This window comes from Pseudophryne corroboree, chromosome 3 (genome assembly GCF_028390025.1).
Source record: "Pseudophryne corroboree isolate aPseCor3 chromosome 3, aPseCor3.hap2, whole genome shotgun sequence".
NCBI lineage: Eukaryota > Metazoa > Chordata > Amphibia > Anura > Myobatrachidae > Pseudophryne > Pseudophryne corroboree.
In genome coordinates this window covers 625,360,085-625,387,956 of record NC_086446.1, presented here as the reverse complement: position 1 = coordinate 625,387,956, position 27,872 = coordinate 625,360,085, and the positions used below count along the sequence as shown (strand labels likewise).

The window sequence follows — 27,872 nt, the reverse complement described above, 5'->3', positions numbered from 1 at the left end:
CGGACAGCTTTTTGCCGTCTGGCCAAAACCGGCCAGTGTGTAAAGGGACTTGCTGAGCCAGCCCTTGTGTCCCTGACATGGCCAACATGTTAGCTGTTGCAGCATTGGAGGGAGGGCTGAGTAACTGTTTCAAACCTTTAAAACTACCAGGAGCCTCCACCAGGGGAGAATTACAGCTGAGCTGTGGCTCCTATCTTCATTCTTCAGTCAGTCTCACTCAGGTGATGGTCTCTCCTTGTCTGGCAGATCTTACACTGAGAGTTAAGGGTACTCATGGAGCGATCGCTGCTTAAAATCTAAGCAATCTGACTAGATTGCTTAGATTTTAAGCAGCGATCACTCCGTGTGTACCCCTCACAGCGATAGCGATGCGCAGCCCCGCGCATCGCTATCGCTGGTGCTAGATTGGCCTGCATGCAAGCCAATCTAGCAAGTCGCGCACTTCACCCGCTGGGTGAAATGAGCGCCCCCCCCCCCCCCCCGCACGCTCAGCACACATCGCGCTGTGCTGAGCGGGGGAAGAGATGTGTGCTGAACAAACCGCTCAGCACACATCTCTCCCCAAATCGGCCCGTGAATACGCCCCTTAAGGGACAGTCTGCAAACTATTTGCCCATTATAAGTGTATTTAAACACTGCTGATTACACTTGTATAGTGACAAGTACTATAGATGAAACTTACAGTACTGTAGCATAGAATATTCCAGGCTTGCAGAAACTGCAGCCAGCAGGGTAACCTTTATGGGTTTAAAGGGCTGTGGAGGCTTTGGGTGTGTGTGTGGGGGGGGGGGGGGAGGGGGGTGCACCTATCATCCTCTGTGTATGTCCCTTGTAGCATGGGCAATGTTCTCCCCACATTTTTTATTCTGATCACTCTGGCGGTCCGCCCTGCAGTGCATCCACATCAGAGCACTGGGTGGCGTTACACTGGCGGGTAGAGCAGGTCCCTCCCACAGGAAGGGTGTGCAGTTGCTGGCAGAAAAAGATGGCAGTAAACACACTGAACAGTGAAGAGAGCGGACTGACAGCATCCATTCTGTATCTGCAGTACCTGGGCTATGATTAAGAATTTGAATCAGAAAAATGTGTCCTTATCGCTAACCCTGCATTCTATACTGTTCCCTTACCCCATAACCCTGCCACCAATACTGTACCCTTACACCCTGACCCTGCACTCAATATTGTATCTTTACCCCCAACCTTCATTTACTACTGTACCCTTAACCCTGCACCCAACACTATGCCCTTATCACCTAACCGTACACGACTGTATCCCTTAGCACTTACTTTACAACATATTGCATGTTACTATTTAAAAATAGAAAACATAGTAAAGAGACATGTCACAAGGACATAATTTGTAGGAGAGATCAAATTTATAGTTTACACTACAGGGAATGCCAAGCACCTTAGCAGCGGCCCTGATTACATGATTTGATGTCAGAATCCCGGGAACCATTTAATGCTGGTCTTCCGATGTCCACCTCTAATTGTCATATTCCATCCCGCTTCTAACGGCCACTCTTGCAGAAACCATCTAACCATCTGTCTCATCTATATTCAGTCAGCAATGCTGTACATATATTCCAGACTGAAAAATATATACCTTGTAACGGCACGTGTGCAAACTGTAACAAGAAAGCAGCCAATCACAATCATCCACCCCCAGCCGCCATCAGGTGGCGCAGTGCGCAAAGATTTCTGCTGCGTCATGCTTGGCATCTGCAGTGTCTTTTCCAGCCCGAACTTGCCTCCTCAAATATAGAGATATTTGGCCGAATTGCTTTGTCCACATAAGTTCACATTCAAAGACCAACAGATTTCCAGAGACATTCCAGGGAGGCTGGCTTTTTATGAATACTTTGATTCACCATCTAGAAAAAAACCACAAAAAAAAAAAACCATTAGATTAACATGATTTTAATTATTTTGAAAAATACTGGTACTTAGTAAATGGGTGTGGTATGGAAGGTAGATAGTAACTAGGTCGACAGTGTCTAGGTTGACCACTATTGGTCGACAGGAACTAGGTCAACAGGGTCTCTAGGTCGACATGGTCTAGGTCGACAGGTCAAAAGGTCGACGTGAGTTTTTTATGTTTTTTTGGTGTTGTTTTCTTTGTAGAGTGACCGGGAACCCCAATTAGTGCACTGTGTCCCCTCGCCATTCCAATCATAGTCCACGTGGATCGTTAAGTATGAAAAGGTTAAAAAAAGAAAAAAATCGTTAAAAACTCATGTCGACCTTTTGACCTGTCGACATAGAACATGTCGACCTAGAGACCCTGTCAGCCTAGAAACCCTGTCGACCTAGTTACTGTCGACCACAATAGTGGTCGACCTAGATAGTGTCGACTTAGTTACTATCGACCTGCAAGCACAATTCACATCCATCCAAATGGGCCTGAGTGTACAGTAAGTGGTGTTTGTGACACTGCATATTATTAATCTATGTTTTAGGGTGATTTATGACAAGAATCCTGCAATGATGTCTGCTTTTTGTTAATATGTGTATGGTTCAGCTTTATGAAAAGGCCACTGAGACTGTAGAAATGCACCATTGATCCCATCATCCTGTCAATTGTTTTCTTATACTGTATGTGTAGACTTGCAGTAGACTGCACTGATTTAAAAACTACTAGAACACATTTATATAAAAAGGTGCAATTCTCGTATGGGTAAAGTTGTGGCCAGGGAGCTGTAACCTGCAGGCAGGGCTGTGTATCCTGTTACAGAAAATAATTGCTAGTGTAGGTACTGTACCATTTTGTTGTGGTACACCGGCGTTCAGAATTGGATGTACACTAACAACCTACGATTATTTCAGATGCTATATTTCTATAGCAGAATTATATATTATTTATTAGCAATTTCTTATATAGCGCAGCATATTCCGTTGCTCTTTACAATTAGAACAACAGTAATAAAACAAAACTGGGCAAAAACAGACAGACATAGAGGTAGGAAGGTCCTGCTCGCAAGCTTACAATCTATAATATTACACCCAAATGTGTCTGATTGTGATTATGATGGGGCTAAAGCAGAGACTCACACATTTTGCATAAAATTGCCCCCAAACCATACTGACTTTTAACAAGCCCCCCCCCCTCCCCCCTTTCCCCCCCGAGAGAGTCCTGATGTGGCAAACATGGGTTGGGGGCATGGAGCTGTTATCGCGTCATCAAAGCTGTGATCTGAATGATTTTGCAGTGGGAGTTGGGACCAGGATGGCACGATACAACATACCTTTTCAGAAGTAAAACGTGACCAAATCTACTTTCAGTTGGAAGAGTAATAGTTTTTTGTGCACATATGCAGTATGAATTGAAAATATCTTATTTAATGCAAAATGAAACTGTTGCCCCCATTCATACGTGCCCCCTTTTCCTCCTGACTGACAGCACTCTGTGGTGGGGGATGGGCACATGATGACGCGATTTAAGCAAATCAATATATCACGCTCATGCCCTGTCCACTTCACTGTAGTAGGGGTGGGAGAGTAGGTAAATATGTTCTGTATCCTGATGAGACTCACTGCAAGAGGATTTAAACGAATGCTAAACCAGATTTTTGTTCCAAGAGATTGGACAGATTGGACAGGTAAATCTTTAGGTGTGTACCCAGCGGGGAATATTTATAATTTATCACAATTTGGCCCAGTTAAGTAACATCTCTTATTGCCACTGTTCACATTGATAAGGGATTTGACTTGAGGGCAAAATATCAACAAACTCCAGCTAGGAAAGTGCATCTATAACAAACTGCAGTTGAAAAACCTCTGTTTAGACCAGGGGTGGCCAGACTTTTGGGACCTGGGATCTACTTTTTGTTCACTTACTTATCGGTGAACTACCAGCATCAAAAAACACCAATAATAAAGCTCACATTTAAAAATAGCATTAATAATGACATCATATAACCCTGCAAATCCCCCCCCTTTGCAGATCCCCTCCTTGTGCAGATACCTTCTTCCTCTCCCCTGCATAATAGCCCCCTGTACAATATCCTCCTCCGTGCAAATCCTCCACTTTGCAGATACCCCCCTTTCTAGTCCACTGCGTAATAGCCCCCTGTACAATAATCCCCTCTGTGCAGATCCTCCACCCTCTGCAGATCGATCCCCCCCCTTGTGTAAAAAAAACCCCTTTGTGAAGATACCACGCTCTGTGCAGATCCCCCCCTTGCAGATCGTCCCTCCCCTTGTGAAGAAACCACCCTTTGCATAACTTACCTGACAAGTTGTCACACTGCTTAGCTTCAGTCCTCCCTCTCCCCACAGTCACGCTCCTGCTTTCATGCTGCATGGCCTCCCGCTGGCTGCTTCTCCTGTCATCGCCACCGCCGGCTAGATCAAACTGGATCCAACTAGCGCCCAGGCTCCTCACATCGCGGGCGACGCAAGGACGTCACCCGTGCACCCGCACACTGCGTCCCTGGGAACTGTGAAGAGAAGCAGCGGCGGCAGGCTCCTTACAGTTATTTTCTGTTAAGTCTGTTGCGATCTACCGGCAGATACTCCGCGTGCTACCGGTAGATCACAATCTACCTTTTGGTCACCTCTGGTTTAGACACTGCTATCCCTATTGTTATATTTATGGGTCTTAACTTCTACACATTAGGGAGCACATGTGTATAGATTGTGTAGCCACATATAAGATTAGGGGAGTGTAAAAACTACAGGGAAGCTCTTTTCCTGGCTGGGCTTTGGCGGAACGCACTAACACCACTTTCAGATAGCATTAGCTAAATGGAAACAAGCTCTGAAAAGCATAGCTTATTAAGTAGCCCCATATCCCTAGAGAGCTATAGGGACTGCAATACTGGTTTAGTGTGATATCTCCAGTGTTGCTTAATCATGCAATAAACACCTATTTTATGGGATTTATAATTTACTGCTGACCAATAAATAGGTTCAATACACTTGTGGAAATAATATATATATATTTTTTAGAATAGAACAAAAATAAAAGTGGGACCAAAAATTAAGTTTTAAAACAAACAATAAAAAGTCCCTTTATTAGGAGTCACTGGGATATACAGTATACTCCACTTTTGTAATCTAACTTGCGTTTTGTGAAGTACAGTGTTTAGCGCACACAGAAATACATAAAATAATTACAATTTAACAAGCATATTATGCTCCCTTACACTTTATTTGAAACCACAGATAACAAATACATGTAAAGAACACCTAAAACTGCCCAGGACAGTAGGTGGCAAATTTTTAGATCATTATTTTAAAGAGAAAATTCTCTTACCATACGCCAGCACAATTGCAGGATCCATGTGGTTTTACTTTTTGCTGGAAATCTGGTGGACAGTAACATAGTTTGGACCTAAAGCTGCTATACAATCTATCCCTTGCTTTGCACCTTTGACCCATTGTTATGTGGTGAAGGGAGGGGGGTGCCACCACATGTACTTCCTAAAGGTCTAAGGTTCTCAAACAGAGAGATCAGTGATAGATGATGAGTGTAAACAATCCATGCACAGAAACCAGTTACTTGGAAGTGTGCTGATTGCAGTAGGTTTTGGTTTTGCACAGATGTGCTTAGATAGTCTCTCCCATACAAATCAAGGTGCAAGCTTGCACTCCGTTCTCTGGAAATCACTCTGCAAATCAGAAGTGGGCTTTGCTGGAGGTGAAAATATTTATTTATTACTAGTTGTTTATATAGCGCACACATATTCCGCAGCGCTTTACAGAGAATATTTGGCCATTCACATCAGTCCCTGCCCCAGTGGAGCTTACAATTTATATTCCCTAGAGAAGTGTAAATATTACATACAGCTTACTTTACTACAGTTTACTTTACTTTAACTTTAGTACCACACCATTTATTGGATTTAAGTTTTTAATTATTTTCCTAAAATTATGTTGTTTAATCCTTTACAGTTTAAATTAAATATGAGAGTTCCTGTCTTTATTACGAGTCACTTTTGTATTTTGGAAGATATGTGTGTACAACTGACGGTGGTATGGCAGGGTGATGGCACACACCAACGGATGCCATGAGTCAATGAACAGCCCAGTACGTAACCAGTGGGGTGGTTTTTTCAGCAGTAATGTGTTTTGTAGGCATATACAGACTCACAGGGGGAAATTTAATTAGCCTGCCTGGATCATTTAGAGGCTGTAAAACATGCGCTAATCCCCGGGAGGCAGATTTTTTTTAACAGCTCTGGAGCTACGAGGAAAAAAATCTGCATTAAGGTGGTCATTCCGAGTTGTTCGCTCATTATTATTTTTTTCGCAATGGAGCGATTAGTCACTAATGCGCATGCGCAATGTCTGCAGTGCGACTGCGCCAAGTAAATTTGCTATGCAGTTAGGAATTTTACTCACGGCATTACGAGGTTTTTTCTTCGTTCTGGTGATCGTAATGTGATTGACAGGAAGTGGGTGTTTCTGGGCGGAAACTGGACGTTTTATGGGTGTGTGTGAAAAAACGCTGCCGTTTCTGGGAAAAACGCGGCAGTGTCTGAAGAAACGGGGGAGTGTCTGGGCGAACGCTGGGAGTGTTTGTGACGTCAAACCAGGAACGAAACTGGCTGAACTGATCGCAGTTGCCGAATAAGTGTGGAGCTACTCAGAAACTGCTAAGAAGTGTCTATTCGCAATTCTGCTAATCTTTCGTTCGCAATTTTACTATGCTAAGATTCACTTCCAGTAGGCGGCGGCTTAGCGTGTGCAAAGCTGCTAAAAGCAGCTTGCGAGCGAACAACTCGGAATGAGGGCCTAAATGCACACATCTGCATTTACCACATGGGCAAACCCATTGGATTCCACATTTTATGTGGAATTAGTGGGCTTCTGTGCGTTTCCAGATGTTTACCGATGCAATTCATTGAATAGCTATTCCCCGTGCAGCGCAATCAGCTGCAGTGCAAACCCTGCGGCTTATTGAATCTCCCCCCTCATTATGGAGCAGAACTTGAGCATAGAGTACAGGTCACCAGGTGGTGACTATTTGTGAGTAGCGGTGCAGGATGTAAGTGGTACCAGGGGCAAATGCAGTATTTGTGAAGGGGGGTTTCCAAAGGGGGTGGGGCCAAGCATGGGGGGCGGTGTATATATATTCATTCACACTGTGTATATATATATATATATATTCATTCACACACATACTGAATATACACATATACTTCATACATATATACAGGGACCGGGACTTTTGACTCACCCTTGACCTCCTTGAATGGACAGATAAGCCATTTAAATATATTCATCTTGTACGTATGATACCTGCATTTGCTTCTGGACATTTTGCACATGTTAACAGGACTGGGCTGCTGTTCCCCCTGTGATTGTAACTGTGGACAGATAAGCTGTTTATTTGTTTTTATCTCGTACGTGTGCTACCTACATTGGCTTCCGGATTTGTTATATTAAATATTGTTTATGTTTTTTAATCGTGTCTAACATATTGGAACCAACATTGCTCACCCAGCTCATATATTTATATTGGGACTAGCAAGGTCCCTAAAGCTTAGAGCACTGTCTATCATTCAAACAGTACACACTATGTTGGTTTTTATTTCTGTTTTACATGTTCCAAAAGTGTCATCAGACTGAAGCAGTTTCCCAAGGAAGCTAAAGGGCCCTACTCACTGGCCGACCCGCCGCCGAGCTGCCCGACGGCGGATACGGCCGACGAGCGACCCGGCGGCGGGGGGGCAGTGACGGGGGGAGTGAAGTTTCTTCACTGCCCCCGTCACGCGGCTGCATTCAAGTGCAGGCAAATATGGACGAGATCGTCCATATTGGCCTGCATGCACAGCCGACGGGAGACCAGCGATGAACGAGCGTGGGGCCGCGCATCGTTCATCGCTGGAGTCTCCACACTGAAAGATATGAACGAGTTCTCGTTCATTTATGAACGAGATCGTTCATATCTTTCAGAAAATCGGCCAGTGTGTATGGCCTATAAGTCAATCCTTTTAAATCTGCACGTTGCACTTTACACATGGTGAATTGGTTACATAGTAACTCATAATTTTAGAATATTTTTAACACCATTAGGCGCTCTTTTGCACTTCATTTTTAAATTTTATCCATATACTGGGCACGAGCTGCCACCCATTAACCCTTGGGGGGTGTCAAAATAATTTTTATCTAATCACAAATAATTTTTTTATTCAACTTTATTTTGTGTGTCATTAAGGATTAGCCTCGGCGCTACTCTCCATTTTTTATATATATATATATATATATATATATACACACACACACGCACACATGCACACACACACACACACACACACACACACACACACACACACACACACACACACACACACACACACACACATCACTGGACCGGCACTCTACTTCCATAGTTAACTGGTACGGTGCCTCCTGGACATACCTGATAAAGAAACCCGGAAAAAGCATGAAGTGGCTCTATGCTGTGTATCAATCACTGTGTATTCATATCTAATGCTCCAACGTTTCGGGGCTACATATATATATACTAGGTGCTTCATCGCACCCTACGGGCGCTCTTCACACTGTCGCAAGGGGCTACGCCCCCTTAACCCTTGCATGCCTTTCTGGGGTTTAATATTTGTATTATATGGAGTATTACCTGCATTCCTTTGTTAGTGGTTAAATATTGCACAATGAAAGGGCGTGCGGTGGTGAAGGAGGCGCAGCCCCTTGCGACGGCGTGAACAGCACCTGCAGGGCACGATGTACAGAATGTAGCGGGTGCGGGGGGGACTGCGGATGGTGTCTGTAGATGCTGCGGGTGGAGGGGAGGCAGAAGTGGGGGTGGGGCAGAGGAGTGGGGGATGCAGATGGGGGAGGGGTCCGGAGGCACTGCAGGTGGGGGAGGGGCAGGGGTGCCACGGGTGGGAGAGGGGCAGGTGTGGGGATGTTGTGGATGGGTGAAGGGTTCCGGAGGTGCTGTGGGATGGGTGTGCCGGGTGTTGGGTAGGGGACCGCAGGCACCATGGGTAGGGTAGGGGCAGGTACGGGTGTTGCGGCGGATGGGAAAGGAGGACCTCCTTTCCCATCCGCCGCAACACCCGTACCTGCCCCTACCCTACCCATGGTGCCTGCGGTCCCCTACCCAACACCCGGCACACCCATCCCACAGCACCTCCGGAACCCTTCACCCATCCACAACATCCCCACACCTGCCCCTATCCCACACGAGGTGCTGCAGGTGGTGGAGGGGCAGGTGCGGGGGTGCCATTGGTGGGGGAGGGGTGGGTGAGGGGGGGGACCGCTGATGGAGGAGGGTGTCTGCAGATGCTGCGGGTGGAGGGGGGCAGGTGTGGGGGGAGACGTATAAGGGGGGTGAATGGTGGAAGGGGCCTGGAGGTGCTGTGGGTGGTGAAGGGGTGGAGGAGTGGGAGCCACGGGTGGTGTAGGGGGTCTGGAGGCACAGCATGTGGGGGAGGGGTGGAGTGCCGCATGTGGTGGAGGGGAAGGTGCGGAGGTGTAGTGCATTGGGGAGAGGTCTGGAGGCGCTGCGGGTACTGTACATGCCATAAAAGGTAGTTGGAGGGTATGCAGTAACAGGGCCAGGACAGGGGTGACAGGGTCAGTACAGGGTTGACGGAGCCAGGACAGGGGTGACGGTGCCAGGACAGGGGTGACGGGGCCAGGACAGGGGTGACGGGGCCAGGACAGAAATGATAGGGACAGGATAGGGGTGACAGGGCCAGGGTAGGGGCGGCAGGACCAGGACAGGGGTGACGGGGCCAGTATAGGGTTGACAGGGCAAGCACAGGGGTGACAGGGCCAGGATAGGGGTAACAGGGCCAGCATAAGGGTGACAGGGCCAGGATAAGGGTGAAAGGGCCAGGATAAGGGTGAAAGGGCCAGAATAAGGGTGGCAGGGCAAAGCCAGGGGTGACAGGGACATGACAGAACACAGGGCACGGGAGAGATTGGTATTAGGGACAAAACAGTGGTGACAGACAGATGTGTCTTACCGGAGTCACTGCTGCTGGCTGCTGCTGTTCCATTCCAACCTGTTGGGATCTGCTGCTGCTGGAGACTTGGCATAGCTGACTCTCTCAGGCTGGAGTCCTGCTTTCTCTGCAAGTCCGCATCCCTCTCCCCCTCCTCAGTCACACACCGCAGACCTCGCGCAGCTGCCGGGCACTGTGGTAAGGTGAGACTGGAAATGACTGGTTAGCCCCCAGGAGATGCTGCGGCTGGAGGGAGGAGGGGGTCATAGCATGCACGTGGCGCGGACCTCACGGCTTCCGGGCACTGTGGTAAGGGGAGACTGGGAGTGACTGGTTAGCTCCCAGGAGACGCTGCGGCTGGAGGGAGGAGTGGGTCAGAGCCTGCAAGCAGCTCGGATTTCTGCAGCGCTACCCGCCAGCTAAAGTGTGTGAATGAGCTGGGCGCACTCCACTGCGGGTGGCAGCGCTGCAGCTAGCGGTGGGGTTGCCGGGGCTGGAGATAACAGAGGCAGTATGGAACCTGCACAGCGGCAGGTGCCCCACTAAACTGCAGCTAAGAAGCGTGGAGTGTGTCAGAAAGTGACGCTCCTCCGCACCAGAGAGACCCTGCTGAGTATGCCGGTGTGGGGGGTCAAGCACACAGTGAGCCGGTGCCCGTCTGTCTGTATGACATACCCCTCACACACCCCCATACCTCCCAAATGTCCCGATTTTCGCGGGACAGTCCCATTTTTTGGGGTCTGTCCCGCTGTCCCACCCGCGGGTCGCAGTGTCCGGCGGTGGGGGGGGCAGTTGGAAAGCTCCTGTACTCGCTGTTCTGCTTAGCAGAGCAGCGGTGAATAGTGGAGACAGAGGGAGAGGGGGCATCAGGGGGTACGGATTACGGGGGGGGGGGTTCCAGCAGCAGAGCCGGATTAAGGGGGGGGAGGGGGTGGCCAGGGGATACGTACCGTTGGCCCCACAGTTTTAGGGGGCCCCCCGGCTGGAGTAGCTCTGTCCCAGCTCAGAAGCTCCCCCCGTCCTGCCAGCAACAGCGGCAGCATTGTGCTACAGTCAGCACACGCTGCTGCATATTGGCAGGTCTGTGGTGTTGCAGGGAGGCAGCAGTCTCCCTGCTTTCTTCTCCCTGTGCGGGTGTGTAGGGGGAGCGACCACCTCCTCTGGATTTACCTCTAGCTGAGGGGCTGAAATCCCATAAAAAAAATAAAAATCGGAATTTGCATAAGGGGGCGTGACCGCGCGGGCCGCGATTAGGCCACGCCCCCAACCCACAGCAGGCACAGCAATGAGATAGGGCTCCCCTGTCTCAAGTGCCCTGTGCCCCCCGGACTCATAATCAGCCCCTGGGGGCATGCCAGCAGCTCACAGAGCGCTGGGCAAGCCCCCTCACTGACGAAAACGGGGGCCCTCCCGTGAAGCCACGCCCCCTTTTCGCCGAGTGTGTTTCCCTCCTTCTGCCTGGAGAAAGCTCCTGCAGAAAGCTGGGAGGTATGCACCCCTGCCTGTGACATGCCCAATGCCCATGCTATCTGCTTCTGCTCCTAGTCTCCTGTAGATTTGGCCAGATCTCTGTGACTCATTTGAATAACTCCGCCCAGTGTTGTGACTCCGCCCAGCGTTAGCAAATGAATCACAAGGTCACAGAATAGGGCTATTATATAGGAGATATATATATATAATAAGAATTTACTTACCGATAATTCTATTTCTCGGAGTCCGTAGTGGATGCTGGGGTTCCTGAAAGGACCATGGGGAATAGCGGCTCCGCAGGAGACAGGGCACAAAAAAGTAAAGCTTTTACCAGATCAGGTGGTGTGCACTGGCTCCTCCCCCTATGACCCTCCTCCAGACTCCAGTTAGGTACTGTGCCCGGACGAGCGTACACAATAAGGGAGGCAATTTGAATCCCGGGTAAGACTCATACCAGCCACACCAATCACACCGTACAACTTGTGATCTAAACCCAGTTAACAGTATGATAACAGAAAGAGCCTCTTAAAGATGGCTCCTTAACAATATAACCCGAATTTGTTAACAATAACTATGTACAGTATTGCAGATAATCCGCACTTGGGATGGGCGCCCAGCATCCACTACGGACTCCGAGAAATAGAATTATCGGTAAGTAAATTCTTATTTTCTCTATCGTCCTAAGTGGATGCTGGGGTTCCTGAAAGGACCATGGGGATTATACCAAAGCTCCCAAACGGGCGGGAGAGTGCGGATGACTCTGCAGCACCGAATGAGAGAATTCCAAGTCCTCTTTTGCCAGGGTATCAAATTTGTAGAATTTTACAAACGTGTTTTCCCCCGACCACGTAGCTGCTCGGCAGAATTGTAATGCCGAGACCCCTCGGGCAGCCGCCCAAGATGAGCCCACCTTCCTTGTGGAATGGGCCTTAACAGATTTAGGCTGTGGCAGGCCTGCCACAGAATGAGCAAGTTGAATTGTGTTACAAATCCAACGAGCAATCGTCTGCTTAGAAGCAGGGGCACCCAACTTGTTGGGTGCATATAGTATCAACAGCGAGTCAGATTTTCTGACTTCAGCCGTCCTTGAAATGTATATTTTTAAGGCTCTGACAACGTCCAACAACTTGGAGTCCTCCAAGTCGCCAGTGGCCGCAGGCACCACAATAGGTTGGTTCAGGTGAAACGCTGATACCACCTTAGGGAGAAAATGCGGACGAGTCCTCAGTTCTGCCCTATCCGAATGGAAGATTAGATAAGGGCTTTTATAAGATAAAGCCGCCAATTCAGATACTCTCCTGGCGGAAGCCAGGGCCAGTAACATAGTCACTTTCCATGTGAGATATTTAAAATCCACCTTTTTCAATGGTTCAAACCAATGGGATTTGAGGAAATCTAAAACTACATTTAGATCCCACGGTGCCACCGGAGGCACCACAGGAGGCTGTATATGCAGTACTCCTTTAACAAAAGTCTGTACCTCAGGAACTGAGGCCAATTCTTTTTGGAAGAATATTGACAGGGCCGAAATTTGAACCTTAATAGATCTCAATTTGAGACCCATAGACAATCCTGATTGTAGGAAATGTAGGAAACGACCCAGTTGAAATTCCTCCGTCGGAACACTCCGATCCTCGCACCACGCGACATATTTTCGCCAAATGCGGTGATAATGTTTCGCGGTGACTTCCTTCCTTGCCTTAATCAAGGTAGGAATGACTTCTTCTGGAATGCCTTTCCCTTTTAGGATCTGGCGTTCAACCGCCATGCCGTCAAACGCAGCCGCGGTAAGTCTTGAAAGAGACAGGGACCCTGTTGTAGCAGGTCCCTTCTCAGAAGTAGAGGGCACGGGTCGTCCGTGACCAACTCTTGAAGTTCCGGTTACCAAGTCCTTCTTGGCCAATCCGGAGCCACTAGTATTGTTCTTACTCCTCCTCACCGTATAATCTTCAATACCTTTGGTATGAGAGGCAGAGGAGGAAACACATATACTGATTTGTACACCCAAGGTGTTACCAGTGCGTCCACAGCTATTGCCTGTGGATCTCTTGACCTGGCGCAATACTTGTCCAGTTTCTTGTTGAGGCGAGACGCCATCATGTCTACCATTGGTCTTTCCCAACAGTTTATTAGCATGTGGAAGACTTCTGGATGAAGACCCCCCTCTCCCGGGTGAATATCGTGTCTGCTGAGGAAGTCTGCTTCCCAGTTGTCCACGCCCGGGAAGAACACTGCTGACAGTGCTATTACGTGATTCTCCGCCCAGCGAAGAATCTTGGCAGCTTCTGCCATTGCACTCCTGCTTCTTGTGCCGCCCTGTCTGTTTACATGGGCGACCGCCGTGATGTTGTCCGACTGAATCAACACCGGTTTTCCTTGCAGGAGTGGTTCCGCCTGGCTTAGAGCATTTTAGATTGCTCTTAGTACCAGAATGTTTATGTGAAGAGACTTTTCCAGGTTCGTCCATACCCCCTGGAAGTTTCTTCCTTGTGTGACTGCTCCCCAACCTCTCAGGCTGGCGTCCGTGGTCACCAGGATCAAATCCTGTATGCCGAATCTGCGGCCCTCCAATAGATGAGCCTTTTGCAACCACCACAGAAGATATACCCTTGTCCTTGGCGACAGGGTTATTCGCAGGTGCATCTGAGGATGCGACCCTGACCATTTGTCCAACAGATCCCTTTGGAAAATTCTTGCATGGAATCTGCCGAATGGAATTGCTTCGTAAAAAGCCACCATTTTTCCCAGGACTCTTGTGCATTGATGTACAGACACCTTTCCTGGTTTTAGGAGGTTCCTGACAGGTCGGATAACTCCTTGGCTTTTTCCTCGGGAAGAAAAACCTTTTTCTGAACCGTGTCCAGAATCATCCCTAGGAACAGCAGACGTATCGTCGGAAAACAGCTGCGATTCTTGGAATATTTAGAATCCAGTCGTGCCGTCGAAGAACTACTTTAGATAGTGCTCTTCCGACCTCCAACTGTTCTCTGGAACTTGCCCTTTTTAGGTCGTGCAAGTAAGGGATAATTTAGATGCCTTTTTTCTTTGAAGAAACATCTTTTCGGCCATTACCTTGGTAAAAAGGCCCGGGGTGCCGTGGATAATTCAAACGGCATCGTCTGAAACTGATATTGACAGTTCTGTACCACGAACCAGAGGTACCCTTGATGAGAAGGACAAAATTTGGACATGGAGGTAATCCTTGATGTCCAGGGACACCATATAGTCCCCTTTTTTCCGGTTCGCTATCACTGCTCTGAGTGACTTTATCTCGATTTGAACCTTTTATGTAAGTGTTCAAAACATTTTAGATTTAGACTATGTGTCACCAAGCCGTCTGGCTTCAGTACCACAATATAGTGTGGAAAAATAATACCCTTTTCCTTGTCGTAGGAGGGGTACTTTGATTATCACCTGCTGGATATACAGCTTGTGAATTGTTTCCAATGCTGCCTCCCTGTCGGAGGGAGCCGTTGGTAAAGCAGACTTCAGGAACCTGCGAGGAGAAGATGTCTCGACTCTCCAATCTTTACCCCTGGGATAATACTCGTACGATCTAGGGGTCAACTTGCGAGTGATCCCACTGCGCCCTGAGACTCTTGAGACTACCCCCCCACCTTGAGTCCGCTTGCACGGCCCCAGCGTCATGCTGAGGACTTGGCAGACGCGGTGGAGGGCTTCTTTTCCTGGGAAAGGGCTGCCTGCTGCAGTCTACTTCCCTTACCTCTATGTCTGGGCAGATATGACTGGCCTTTTGCCTGCATGCCCTCATGGGAAAGGAAAGATTGAGGCTGAAAAGACGGTGTCTTTTTTAGCTGAGATGTAACTTGGGGTAAAAAAGGTTGGATTTCCCAGCTGTTGCTGTGGTCCCCAGGTCCGATGGACCGACCCCCAAATAACTCCTTCCCTTTATACAGCAATACTTCCATCTGCCGTATGGGATCTGTATCACCTGACCACTGTCGTGTCCCTGACATCTTCTGGGAGATATGGACAACGCACTTATCTTGATGCCAGAGAGCAAATATCCCTCTGTGCATCTCACATACATATATATAGAATGCATCCTATTAAATGCTCTACATGAATAAAATATTTTCAGTCAGGGAATCCGACCAAGCCAACCCAGCACTGCATCTCCAGGCTGATGGCGATCGCTGGTCGCAGTATAACCACCGTATGTGTGTATATACTTTTTAGGATATTTTTCCAGCTTCCTATCAGCTGGCTCCTTGAGGGCGGCCGTATCTGGAGACGGTAACGCCACTTGATAAGCGTGTGAGCGCCTTATCACCCTAAGGGGTGTTTCCCAACGTACCCTAATTTCTGGCGGGAAAGGGTATAACGCCAATATTTGCTATCGGGGTAACCCTACGCATCATCACACACTTCATTTTATTTTATCTGATTCAGGAAAAACTACAGGTAGTTTTTTCACTCCCACATAATACCCTTTCTTGTGGTACTTGTAGTATCAGAAACACGTAACACCTCCTTCATTGCCCTTAACGTGTGGCCCTAATGAGAAATACGTTTGTTTATTCACCGTCGACACTGTATTCAGTGTCCGTGTCTGTGTCTGTGTCGACCGACTGAGGTAAATGGGCGTTTTTAAAACCCCTGACGGTGTTTCTGAGACGCCTGGACCGGTCCTAATAGATTGTCGGCCGTCTCATGTCGTCAACCGACCTTGCAGCGTGTTGACATTCTCACGTAATTCTCTAAATAAGCCATCCATTCCGGTGTCGACTCCCTAGAGAGTGACATCACCATTACAGGCAATTTCTCCGCCTCCTCACCAACATCGTCCTCATACATGTCGACACACACGTACCGACACACAGCACACACACCGGGAATGCTCTGACAGAGGACAGGACCCACTAGCCCTTTGGGGAGACAGAGGGAGAGTCTGCCAGCACACACCAAAAACGCTATAATTATATAGGGACAACCTTATATAAGTGTTTCTCCCTTATAGCATCTTTTATATATATACAATATCGCCAAAATCAGTGCCCCCCCTCTCTGTTTTAACCCTGTTTCTGTAGTGCAGTGCAGGGGAGAGCCTGGGAGCCTTCTCTCCAGCTTTTCTGTGAGAGAAAATGGCGCTGTGTGCTGAGGAGATAGGCCCCGCCCCTTTTTCGGCGGGCTCGTCTCCCGCTATTTTTGAAGTTAGGCAGGGGTTAAATATCTCCATATAGCCTCTGTGGGCTATATGTGAGGTATTTTTTGCCTCTAATAAGGTTTTTATTTGCCTCTCAGAGCGCCCCCCCCAGCGCTCTGCACCCTCAGTGACTGTTGTGTGAAGTGTGCTGAGAGGAAAATGGCGCACAGCTGCAGTGCTGTGCGCTACCTTTATGAAGACTCAGGAGTCTTCAGCCGCCGATTTTGGACCTCTTCTCTCTTCAGCGTCTGCAAGGGGGCCGGCGGCGCGGCTCCGGTGACCATCCAGGCTGTACCTGTGATCGTCCCTCTGGAGCTAGTGTCCAGTAGCCAAGCAGCAAATCCACTCTGCACGCAGGTGAGTTCACTACTTCTCCCCTAAGTCCCTCGTTGCAGTGATCCTGTTGCCAGCAGGACTCACTGTAAAGTAAAAAACCTAAGCTAAACTTTCTCTAAGCAGCTCTTTAGGAGAGCCACCTAGATTGCACCCTTCTCGTTCGGGCACAAAATCTAACTGGAGTCTGGAGGAGGGTCATAGGGGGAGGAGCCAGTGCACACCACCTGATCTGGTAAAAGCTTTACTTTTTTGTGCCCTGTCTCCTGCGGAGCCGCTATTCCCCATGGTCCTTTCAGGAACCCCAGCATCCACTTAGGACGATAGAGAAATATATATATGTCCACAGAAAAGAGATGTGTGCAGGTGCGCTGGTGATTAGTCCACAGGTAAAAGCACAACACTGGTCTGTAGCACCAGAATATATTCACAAAGCAGCAGTTCTCCTCATATAGCTCTGACTCTCAAGAGCAAAGTATCTGGAAATAGCAAAAGAAGGAGAATGCGCTCATAGTGCAAATCAATTTAATTCATAAACCACATATATACACAGGATAGGTCAAAGGAATAGCAGTGAACTCGTACCCTGATGGCCCACTCTGTGGGATGTGTATCACATGAAAAGTAAAACCACAAGGCAAAAGCTGCAGCCCGCTGCACCTGGATCTGGGACCACGCACCGCACCAGCTTCAGCGACCGATCCGTCAGGACACCTGTACTGGGTGAAGTCGGGGATCACAGCTCATGTGGAACAAGAAGCGCCTGGTAAGCCCCACCTCACTTCGTCACAGAGTGGGCCATCAGTTGACCTATCCTGTGCATATATGTGGTTTATGAATTAAATTGATTTGCACTATGAGCACATTCTCCTTCTTTTGCTATTTCCATATATATACAGTATATATACAGTATATATATATATATATATATATATATATATATAAAAAATAAAAAGTCTGTCACCATTTCTAAGTTGCAAGGTTGCATATATATATATATATACAGGGGCGGATCCAGAAGAAAATGATAGGGGGGGGCACCATGGAAGGGGAAGTACATTTGCGTGCGGCTTCGGTGCATGTGAGGTGGCGCTTCTTATACAATGCCCACAGTTGTAGCGCTCATTATGCAATGTCCACTGTACTGGTAGTGCCCCTTATATAGACCCCATAGTAGTGGTGCCCCTTATGCAATGCCCGTATTGCCCCCAGTAGTAATGTTGCCTGTAGTAATGCCCACAGTCATTTAGTGAGTGTGGCCAATTAAAATGAGACGTGATACACAGACATATGCCCCCAATAATGCAGTGCCAAATCCACAATTGCACCCACAGTGCCAGATCCACAATTGCCCCCACAGTGCCAGATCCACAAATGCCCCCACAGTGCCAGATCCACAAATGCCCCCACAGTGCCAGATCCAAAAATGCCCCCACGGTGCCAGATCCAAAAATACCCCTACAGTGCCAGATCCAAAAATGCCCCCACAGTGCCAGATCCAATAATGCCCCCACGGTGCCAGATCCAAAAATGCCCCTACAGTGCCAGAGCCAAAAATGCCCCTACTGTGCCAGATCCAAAAATGCCCCTACAGTGCCAGATCCAAAAATGCCCCTACAGTGCCAGATCCAAAAATGCCCGCACAGTGTCGGGTATACAAATGACCCCACAGTGCCAGGTAAACAATTGCCCTCACAGTGCCAGGTAAACAATTGCCCCCACAGTGCCAGGTATACAATTGCCCTCACAGTGCCAGGTATACAAATGCCCCCACAGCAGGTATACTATACAAATGCCCCCACAGCAGTTCTGCAGCTGCTTACCGCTGCTGCTGCTTCTCTGCCGGCTCTGAGGGTGTCAGGAGGAGAGCGCGGCTATGTCTGGCGGCGTGTAGGACTTCAAACTAGCCGCCAGTTCGTGAGCCAATCAGAGCTCGCGGACCGGCGGCTCCTGATTGGCTGCCGGTCCGTGAGCTCTGATTGGCTCACGAACCGGCGGCTGGTTTGAAGTCCGCAACACGCCGCCAGATAGCCGCGCTCTCCTCCTGACAGCTGAGACATGCTGCCGCTGGACTGAGCGGCAGCGTGTCTCAGTGACACAAGCGGGGGGGGGACACGGATGGGGCCACAAATGACAGGGGGGGCATGGGCCCGAGTGCCCCCCCCCTGGATCCGCCACTGTATATATATATATATATATATATATATATATATATTCCAGCTAGTTGTCTTTTTGGGGACTTCAGAGGAACAAATACAGCAGGTTCCTGCACTTTTGTACAACCCCTGCTTTTGGTCATCTAAATTATGCCCACGGCATTCCACCACCTAAAACCTGCAACCCCCCACACACACGCACACACCGCACGCCACACTGCGCAGCTTGATGCCCGGCCGGCTAACCCAGCTCATGTAAACTGCCTGGGGGGAGCTACACGCTTATGCTGTAGGTCCCCCTAGCAATAGAAGCAGCCTCCTGCTAGCCGAGTCGTATCTTTGTGTATGTGATGAGGCAGCTGCCGCATCACATACCCAGCTCCTCTGAAGAATCGGTCATCTGTAGCGATGGATCGGCGGCAGGGGGGGTTTCTAGCTACTCAGAAACCCACCCTGCGTGCGCTAGTGGGTACCAGCGGTTGTAGCAGGATGAATCAATGGTATTAGCAGGAGGTCCCTGGAACATACATGCCCCACTGGAGAGCTCTAACACGTTGACAATATACGCCACAAATGGGCAGGAGTACAGATGGTGGCCATCTTGGTTCAGGCTCCCTAAAGGAGCCAATATGGCGTATGCACATTAGCTCTCTTCAGCTTTAACAAAAGCATATTTGTCTACTTTTTCAAGGGGCAATTATACGGGGATGTAACAATGCCACATTATGGCACCGCTGCACAAAAAAGAGTGCTTTGGATATGAAATTCCTGGACTGTAAACATGTATGTGACTGATATGACTGGAGAAGTGATAAGAAAACAATTTCTGGCTTTACTTACCTGCTTTCACACTTCTCCTCCAGAATATGCTTAGGCTTCTGGCTCTGTGGCTCGCTGCGCTCGCCATGCATCTGGCTCTGTGGCTTGCTGCACTCACCACAGGTTCTATTCCCACTCTATGGATGTCGTGGACACGCACGAGTAATAATAGTCCCTGTCAGTCGGCATGCTTACTGTCTGGCTTTCCACCGGATGGGATTCCTGCGTCGATATAGTGACTGGCAGTCACATAACCGCATCCCAATTAAAGCTTTCTGTCAAATATACTGTATTATGGGATGTAGTTGGCATCCCAGTATTTGGGATCCCAGCGGTCAGAATGCAGAAGTCAGAATCCCGACAGCCAGAATCCCAAATGTAAGTATACCGGTGAAGGGTTAGGGTTTGACTGTGGGGGAGAGTTATGGTTAGGGGGTTCACTACGGCTGGCCGGCGGTCGGGCTCCCGGCGACCAGCATCCCGGCGCTGGGAGCCCGACCGCCGGTTTACCGACAGCGTGGCGAGCGCAAATGAGCCCCTTGCGGGCTCGCTGCGCTCGCCACGCTACGGGCACGGTGGCGCGCTACGCGCGCCACACTATTTTATTCTCCCTCTATGGGGGTCGTGGACCCCCACGAGGGAAAATAAGTGTCGGTATGCCGGCTGTCGGGCTCCCGGCGCCGGTATACTGAGCGCCGGGAGCCCGACCGCCGGCATACAGAAGACCACCCATGGTTAGGCTGTGGAAGGAGAGGTTAGGGTTAGGCTGCGGAGAGGGAGGGTGAGGCTGTGGGAAGTGAGGGTTAGGGCTAGGGTTACCTTCCTCCAGCGTCTCTGTCCTGATTTCAAGCAGTCGGGATACTGGTGTTGGTATTCTGACTGCTGGCATCCTGACTGCCGGTATCTTGTACCCAACCCTGTATTATGGCCTAAGACAAATATCTAAGGCATGGCTATGCAAGCGACCCTCCAGCTGTTGTTGAACTACACATCTCAGCATGATTTACCACCGTTCTAGCATAATCTGGTTGCAAAACTTTGGCAGGTCTTGCTGGGATGTGTAGTCCGTAAAGTATACAACACAGTCTGAGAAACAGCGCAGAACTCCTAATGCAGGCTTTTTCAACCAGTGTGCCGTGGCACACTAGTGTGCCGCAACCAGTTGCAAGGTGTGCCGCGGAGCCAGAGCAGCTTCCTGCACCTTCAGAGTGAACTGTTGGCACAGGCTCTTCTGAGAGGATCAGTCGTGCTGCGGCCATGACCTATGCCTTGAAAACGGTTTGATATCATAGCTCAGTATTCGCAGAACTCCACTATGAACAAGCCCCGCCACTGAGGGACAAGGAGGAGGACAGCTGATAATATTTGTTATTTTATTTCTCCTGTGTGGAACAAAAGGTTTTCAATTGGATTTATGTGGGGAGAATAAGAATTTATGGATTTATGGGGCGAAAAATGTGAATAATTCATGTGGGGAGCAATAGGATTTATGTGGGGAGAGAAATGTGATTGATTTATGGCCCTCATTCCGAGTTGATCGGTCGCATTGCGAATTTAGCAGAGTTACACACGCTAAGCCGCCGCCTACTGGGAGTGAATCTTAGCTTCTTAAAATTGCGACCGATGTATTCGCAATATTGCGATTACTAACTACTTAGCAGTTTCTGAGTAGCTCCAGACTTACTCTGCCTGTGCGATCATTTCAGTGCTTGTCGTTCCTGGTTGACGTCACAAACACACCCAGCGTTCGCCCAGGCACTCCCACCGTTTCCCCGGCCACTCCTGCGTTTTTTCCGGAAACGGTAGCGTTTTCAGCCACACGCCCCTGAAACGCCGTGTTTCCGCCCAGTAACACCCATTTCCTGTCAATCACATTACGATCGCCGGAGCGAAGAAAAAGCCGTGAGTAAAATTACTTTCTTCATAGTAAAGTTACTTGGCGCAGTCGCAGTGCGAACATTGCGCATGCGTACTAAGCGGATTTTCACTGCGATGCGATGAAAAATACCGAGCGAACAACTCGGAATGAGGGCCAATGTGTGGAGCAATAGGATTTATGTAGGGAGCAACATGATTTATGTGGGGAGCAATGTGATTGTTTTTTCTGTGTAGGTCAATGTATGTGTGGATTTTTTTTTTTTTACTGTGAGGGCCAATGTGTGTGTGTGTTTTTTTTCTGTGGGGAACGGATGGTGTGCCTTGGCAATTTTAAAATATTGTTCGGTGTGCCGCGAGTAAAAAAAGGTTGAAAATAACTGTCCTAACGCCTTATGGACCTGATTCAGAATTGTACGCCATGCTGATATATTCACAATTATCCGTAAATTGTGCATGCGCCACTGTCACAATGCGGATGTGCAGAAATTGATTTGTGATTACACTAGAGATGAGCGGGTTCGGTTTCTCTGAATCCGAACCCGCCCGAACTTCATGGTTTTTTTCACGGGTCCGAGCAGACTCGGATCCTCCCGCCTTGCTCGGTTAACCCGAGCGCGCCCGAACGTCATCATGACGCTGTCGGATTCTCGCGAGACTCGGATTCTATATAAGGAGCCGCGCGTCGCCGCCATTTTCACACGTGCATTGAGATTGATAGTGAGAGGACGTGGCTGGCGTCCTCTCCATTTAGATTATAAGAGAGAGAGATTTACTGGAGCTTAGGACTAGGAGGAGTACTGTAGAAGTGTAGAGAGTGCAGAGAGTTTACTAGTGAGTGACCACCAGACAGTGCAGTTTATTTAATATATCCGTTCTCTGCCTGAAAAAAGCGATACACACAGTGACTCAGTCACATACCATATCTGTGTGCACTGCTCAGGCTCAGCCCAGTGTGCTGCATCATCTATATATATTATATATCTGTCTGACTGCTCAGCTCACACAGCTTATAATTGTGGGGGAGACTGGGGAGCACTGCAGTGCCAGTTATAGGTTATAGCAGGAGCCAGGAGTACATAATATTATATAGTGAGTGACCACCAGACAGTGCAGTTTATTTAATATATCCGTTCTCTGCCTGAAAAAAGCGATACACACAGTGACTCAGTCACATACCATATCTGTGTGCACTGCTCAGGCTCAGCCCAGTGTGCTGCATCATCTATATATATTATATATCTGTCTGACTGCTCAGCTCACACAGCTTATAATTGTGGGGGAGACTGGGGAGCACTGCAGTGCCAGTTATAGGTTATAGCAGGAGCCAGGAGTACATAATATTATATTAAAATTAAACAGTGCACACTTTTGCTGCAGGAGTGCCACTGCCAGTGTGACTGACCAGTGACCTGACCACACTGACCACCAGTATAGTTAGTAGTATACTTATATTGTGATTGCCTGAAAAAGTTAAACACTCGTCGTGTGACTTCACTTGTGTGTTGTTGTTTTTTTTATTCTATAAAAATAAAACTCATTCTGCTGACAGACAGTGTCCAGCAGGTCCGTCATTATATAATATATAATATATACCTGTCCGGCTGCAGTAGTGATATATATATATTTTTTATATCATTTATCATCCAGTCGCAGCAGACACAGTACGGTAGTTCACGGCTGTGGCTACCTCTGTGTCTGCACTCGGCAGGCAGTCCGTCCATAATTGTATACCACCTAACCGTGGTTTTTTTTTCTTCTTTATACATACATACTACTACGACATCTCTTTATCAACCAGTCTATATTAGCAGCAGACACAGTACAGTACGGTAGTTCACGGCTGTGGCTACCTCTGTGTCTGCACTCGGCAGGCAGTCCGTCCATAATTGTATACCACCTAACCGTGGTTTTTTTTTCTTTCTTCTTTATACATACATAGTTACATAGACATCTCTTTATCAACCAGTCTATATTAGCAGCAGACACAGTACAGTACGGTAGTTCACGGCTGTGGCTACCTCTGTGTCTGCACTCGGCAGGCAGTCCGTCCATAATTGTATACCACCTAACCGTGGTTTTTTTTTTCTTTCTTCTTTATACATACAAAGTTACATAGACATCTCTTTATCAACCAGTCTATATTAGCAGCAGACACAGTACAGTACGGTAGTTCACGGCTGTGGCTACCTCTGTGTCTGCACTCGGCAGGCAGTCCGTCCATAATTGTATACCACCTAACCGTGGTTTTTTTTTCTTTCTTCTTTATACATACATAGTTACATAGACATCTCTTTATCAACCAGTCTATATTAGCAGCAGACACAGTACAGTACGGTAGTTCACGGCTGTGGCTACCTCTGTGTCTGCACTCGGCAGGCAGTCCGTCCATAATTGTATACCACCTAACCGTGTTTTTTTTTTCTTTCTTCTTTATACATACATAGTTACATAGACATCTCTTTATCAACCAGTCTATATTAGCAGCAGACACAGTACAGTATGGTAGTTCACGGCTGTGGCTACCTCTGTGTCTGCACTCGGCAGGCAGTCCGTCCATAATTGTATACCACCTAACCGTGGTTTTTTTTTCTTTCTTCTTTATACATACATAGTTACATAGACATCTCTTTATCAACCAGTCTATATTAGCAGCAGACACAGTACAGTACGGTAGTTCACGGCTGTGGCTACCTCTGTGTCTGCACTCGGCAGGCAGTCCGTCCATAATTGTATACCACCTAACCGTGGTTTTTTTTTTCTTTCTTCTTTATACATACATACTACTACGACATCTCTTTATCAACCAGTCTATATTATTAGCAGCAGACACAGTACAGTACGGTAGTTCACGGCTGTGGCTACCTCTGTGTCTGCACTCGGCAGGCAGTCCGTCCATAATTGTATACCACCTAACCGTGGTTTTTTTTTCTTTCTTCTTTATACATACATAGTTACATAGACATCTCTTTATCAACCAGTCTATATTAGCAGCAGACACAGTACAGTACGGTAGTTCACGGCTGTGGCTACCTCTGTGTCTGCACTCGGCAGGCAGTCCATAATTGTATACTAGTATCCATCTCCATTGTTTACCTGAGGTGCCTTTTAGTTGTGCCTATTAAAATATGGAGAACAAAAATGTTGAGGTTCCAAAATTAGGGAAAGATCAAGATCCACTTCCACCTCGTGCTGAAGCTGCTGCCACTAGTCATGGCCGAGACGATGAAATGCCAGCAACGTCGTCTGCCAAGGCCGATGCCCAATGTCATAGTACAGAGCATGTCAAATCCAAAACACCAAATATCAGAAAAAAAAGGACTCCAAAACCTAAAATAAAATTGTCGGAGGAGAAGCGTAAACTTGCCAATATGCCATTTACGACACGGAGTGGCAAGGAACGGCTGAGGCCCTGGCCTATGTTCATGGCTAGTGGTTCAGCTTCACATGAGGATGGAAGCACTCAGCCTCTCGCTAGAAAAATGAAAAGACTCAAGCTGGCAAAAGCAGCACAGCAAAGAACTGTGCATTCTTCGAAATCCCAAATCCACAAGGAGAGTCCAATTGTGTCGGTTGCGATGCCTGACCTTCCCAACACTGGACGTGAAGAGCATGCGCCTTCCACCATTTGCACGCCCCCTGCAAGTGCTGGAAGGAGCACCCGCAGTCCAGTTCCTGATAGTCAGATTGAAGATGTCAGTGTTGAAGTACACCAGGATGAGGAGGATATGGGTGTTGCTGGCGCTGGGGAGGAAATTGACCAGGAGGATTCTGATGGTGAGGTGGTTTGTTTAAGTCAGGCACCCGGGGAGACACCTGTTGTCCGTGGTAGGAATATGGCCGTTGACATGCCAGGTGAAAATACAAAAAAAATCAGCTCTTCGGTGTGGAGGTATTTCACCAGAAATGCGGACAACAGGTGTCAAGCCGTGTGTTCCCTTTGTCAAGCTGTAATAAGTAGGGGTAAGGACGTTAACCACCTCGGAACATCCTCCCTTATACGTCACCTGCAGCGCATTCATAATAAGTCAGTGACAAGTTCAAAAACTTTGGGTGACAGCGGAAGCAGTCCACTGACCAGTAAATCCCTTCCTCTTGTAACCAAGCTCACGCAAACCACCCCACCAACTCCCTCAGTGTCAATTTCCTCCTTCCCCAGGAATGCCAATAGTCCTGCAGGCCATGTCACTGGCAATTCTGACGATTCCTCTCCTGCCTGGGATTCCTCCGATGCATCCTTGCGTGTAACGCCTACTGCTGCTGGCGCTGCTGTTGTTGCTGCTGGGAGTCGATGGTCATCCCAGAGGGGAAGTCGTAAGCCCACTTGTACTACTTCCAGTAAGCAATTGACTGTTCAACAGTCCTTTGCGAGGAAGATGAAATATCACAGCAGTCATCCTGCTGCAAAGCGGATAACTGAGGCCTTGACAACTATGTTGGTGTTAGACGTGCGTCCGGTATCCGCCGTTAGTTCACAGGGAACTAGACAATTTATTGAGGCAGTGTGCCCCCGTTACCAAATACCATCTAGGTTCCACTTCTCTAGGCAGGCGATACCGAGAATGTACACGGACGTCAGAAAAAGACTCACCAGTGTCCTAAAAAATGCAGTTGTACCCAATGTCCACTTAACCACGGACATGTGGACAAGTGGAGCAGGGCAGGGTCAGGACTATATGACTGTGACAGCCCACTGGGTAGATGTATGGACTCCCGCCGCAAGAACAGCAGCGGCGGCACCAGTAGCAGCATCTCGCAAACGCCAACTCTTTCCTAGGCAGGCTACGCTTTGTATCACCGCTTTCCAGAATACGCACACAGCTGAAAACCTCTTACGGCAACTGAGGAAGATCATCGCGGAATGGCTTACCCCAATTGGACTCTCCTGTGGATTTGTGGCATCGGACAACGCCAGCAATATTGTGTGTGCATTAAATATGGGCAAATTCCAGCACGTCCCATGTTTTGCACATACCTTGAATTTGGTGGTGCAGAATTTTTTAAAAAACGACAGGGGCGTGCAAGAGATGCTGTCGGTGGCCAGAAGAATTGCGGGACACTTTCGGCGTACAGGCACCACGTACAGAAGACTGGAGCACCACCAAAAACTACTGAACCTGCCCTGCCATCATCTGAAGCAAGAAGTGGTAACGAGGTGGAATTCAACCCTCTATATGCTTCAGAGGTTGGAGGAGCAGCAAAAGGCCATTCAAGCCTATACAATTGAGCACGATATAGTAGGTGGAATGCACCTGTCTCAAGCGCAGTGGAGAATGATTTCAACGTTGTGCAAGGTTCTGATGCCCTTTGAACTTGCCACACGTGAAGTCAGTTCAGACACTGCCAGCCTGAGTCAGGTCATTCCCCTCATCAGGCTTTTGCAGAAGAAGCTGGAGACATTGAAGGAGGAGCTAACACGGAGCGATTCCGCTAGGCATGTGGGACTTGTGGATGGAGCCCTTAATTCGCTTAACAAGGATTCACGGGTGGTCAATCTGTTGAAATCAGAGCACTACATTTTGGCCACCGTGCTCGATCCTAGATTTAAAGCCTACCTTGGATCTCTCTTTCCGGCAGACACAAGTCTGCTGGGGTTGAAAGACCTGCTGGTGACAAAATTGTCAAGTCAAGCGGAACGCGACCTGTCAACATCTCCTCCTTCACATTCTCCCGCAACTGGGGGTGCGAGGAAAAGGCTCAGAATTCCGAGCCCACCCGCTGGCGGTGATGCAGGGCAGTCTGGAGCGACTGCTGATGCTGACATCTGGTCCGGACTGAAGGACCTGACAACGATTACGGACATGTCGTCTACTGTCACTGCATATGATTCTCTCAACATTGATAGAATGGTGGAGGATTATATGAGTGACCGCATCCAAGTAGGCACGTCACACAGTCCGTACTTATACTGGCAGGAAAAAGAGGCAATTTGGAGGCCCTTGCACAAACTGGCTTTATTCTACCTAAGTTGCCCTCCCACAAGTGTGTACTCCGAAAGAGTGTTTAGTGCCGCCGCTCACCTTGTCAGCAATCGGCGTACGAGGTTACATCCAGAAAATGTGGAGAAGATGATGTTCATTAAAATGAATTATAATCAATTCCTCCGCGGAGACATTGACCAGCAGCAAT

The 27,872-nt window shown here is 48.3% G+C and overlaps 1 protein-coding gene across 4 annotated transcripts in view; it reads right to left on the bottom strand.

Moving 5' to 3' along the window:
• SLC16A12 (solute carrier family 16 member 12) overlaps window positions 1-27,872 on the bottom strand; it is a 164,323-nt gene that overhangs the window by 32,275 nt on the left and 104,176 nt on the right. Inside the window, exons 1-2 of one of the 4 annotated variants that reach the window (XM_063963712.1) lie at window positions 8,369-8,448; window positions 1,607-1,874 (exon numbers count right to left, since the gene is read on the bottom strand). In XM_063963712.1, the coding sequence (XP_063819782.1) occupies window positions 1,607-1,722 (116 nt within the window). In that variant the 5' untranslated portion in view covers window positions 1,723-1,874; window positions 8,369-8,448. Of the gene's footprint in view, window positions 1-1,606; window positions 1,875-4,230; window positions 4,430-5,257; window positions 5,353-8,368; window positions 8,449-27,872 lie in introns of those variants that run through there. The other 3 variants (XM_063963710.1, XM_063963709.1, XM_063963711.1) reach the window with 3 other exon arrangements.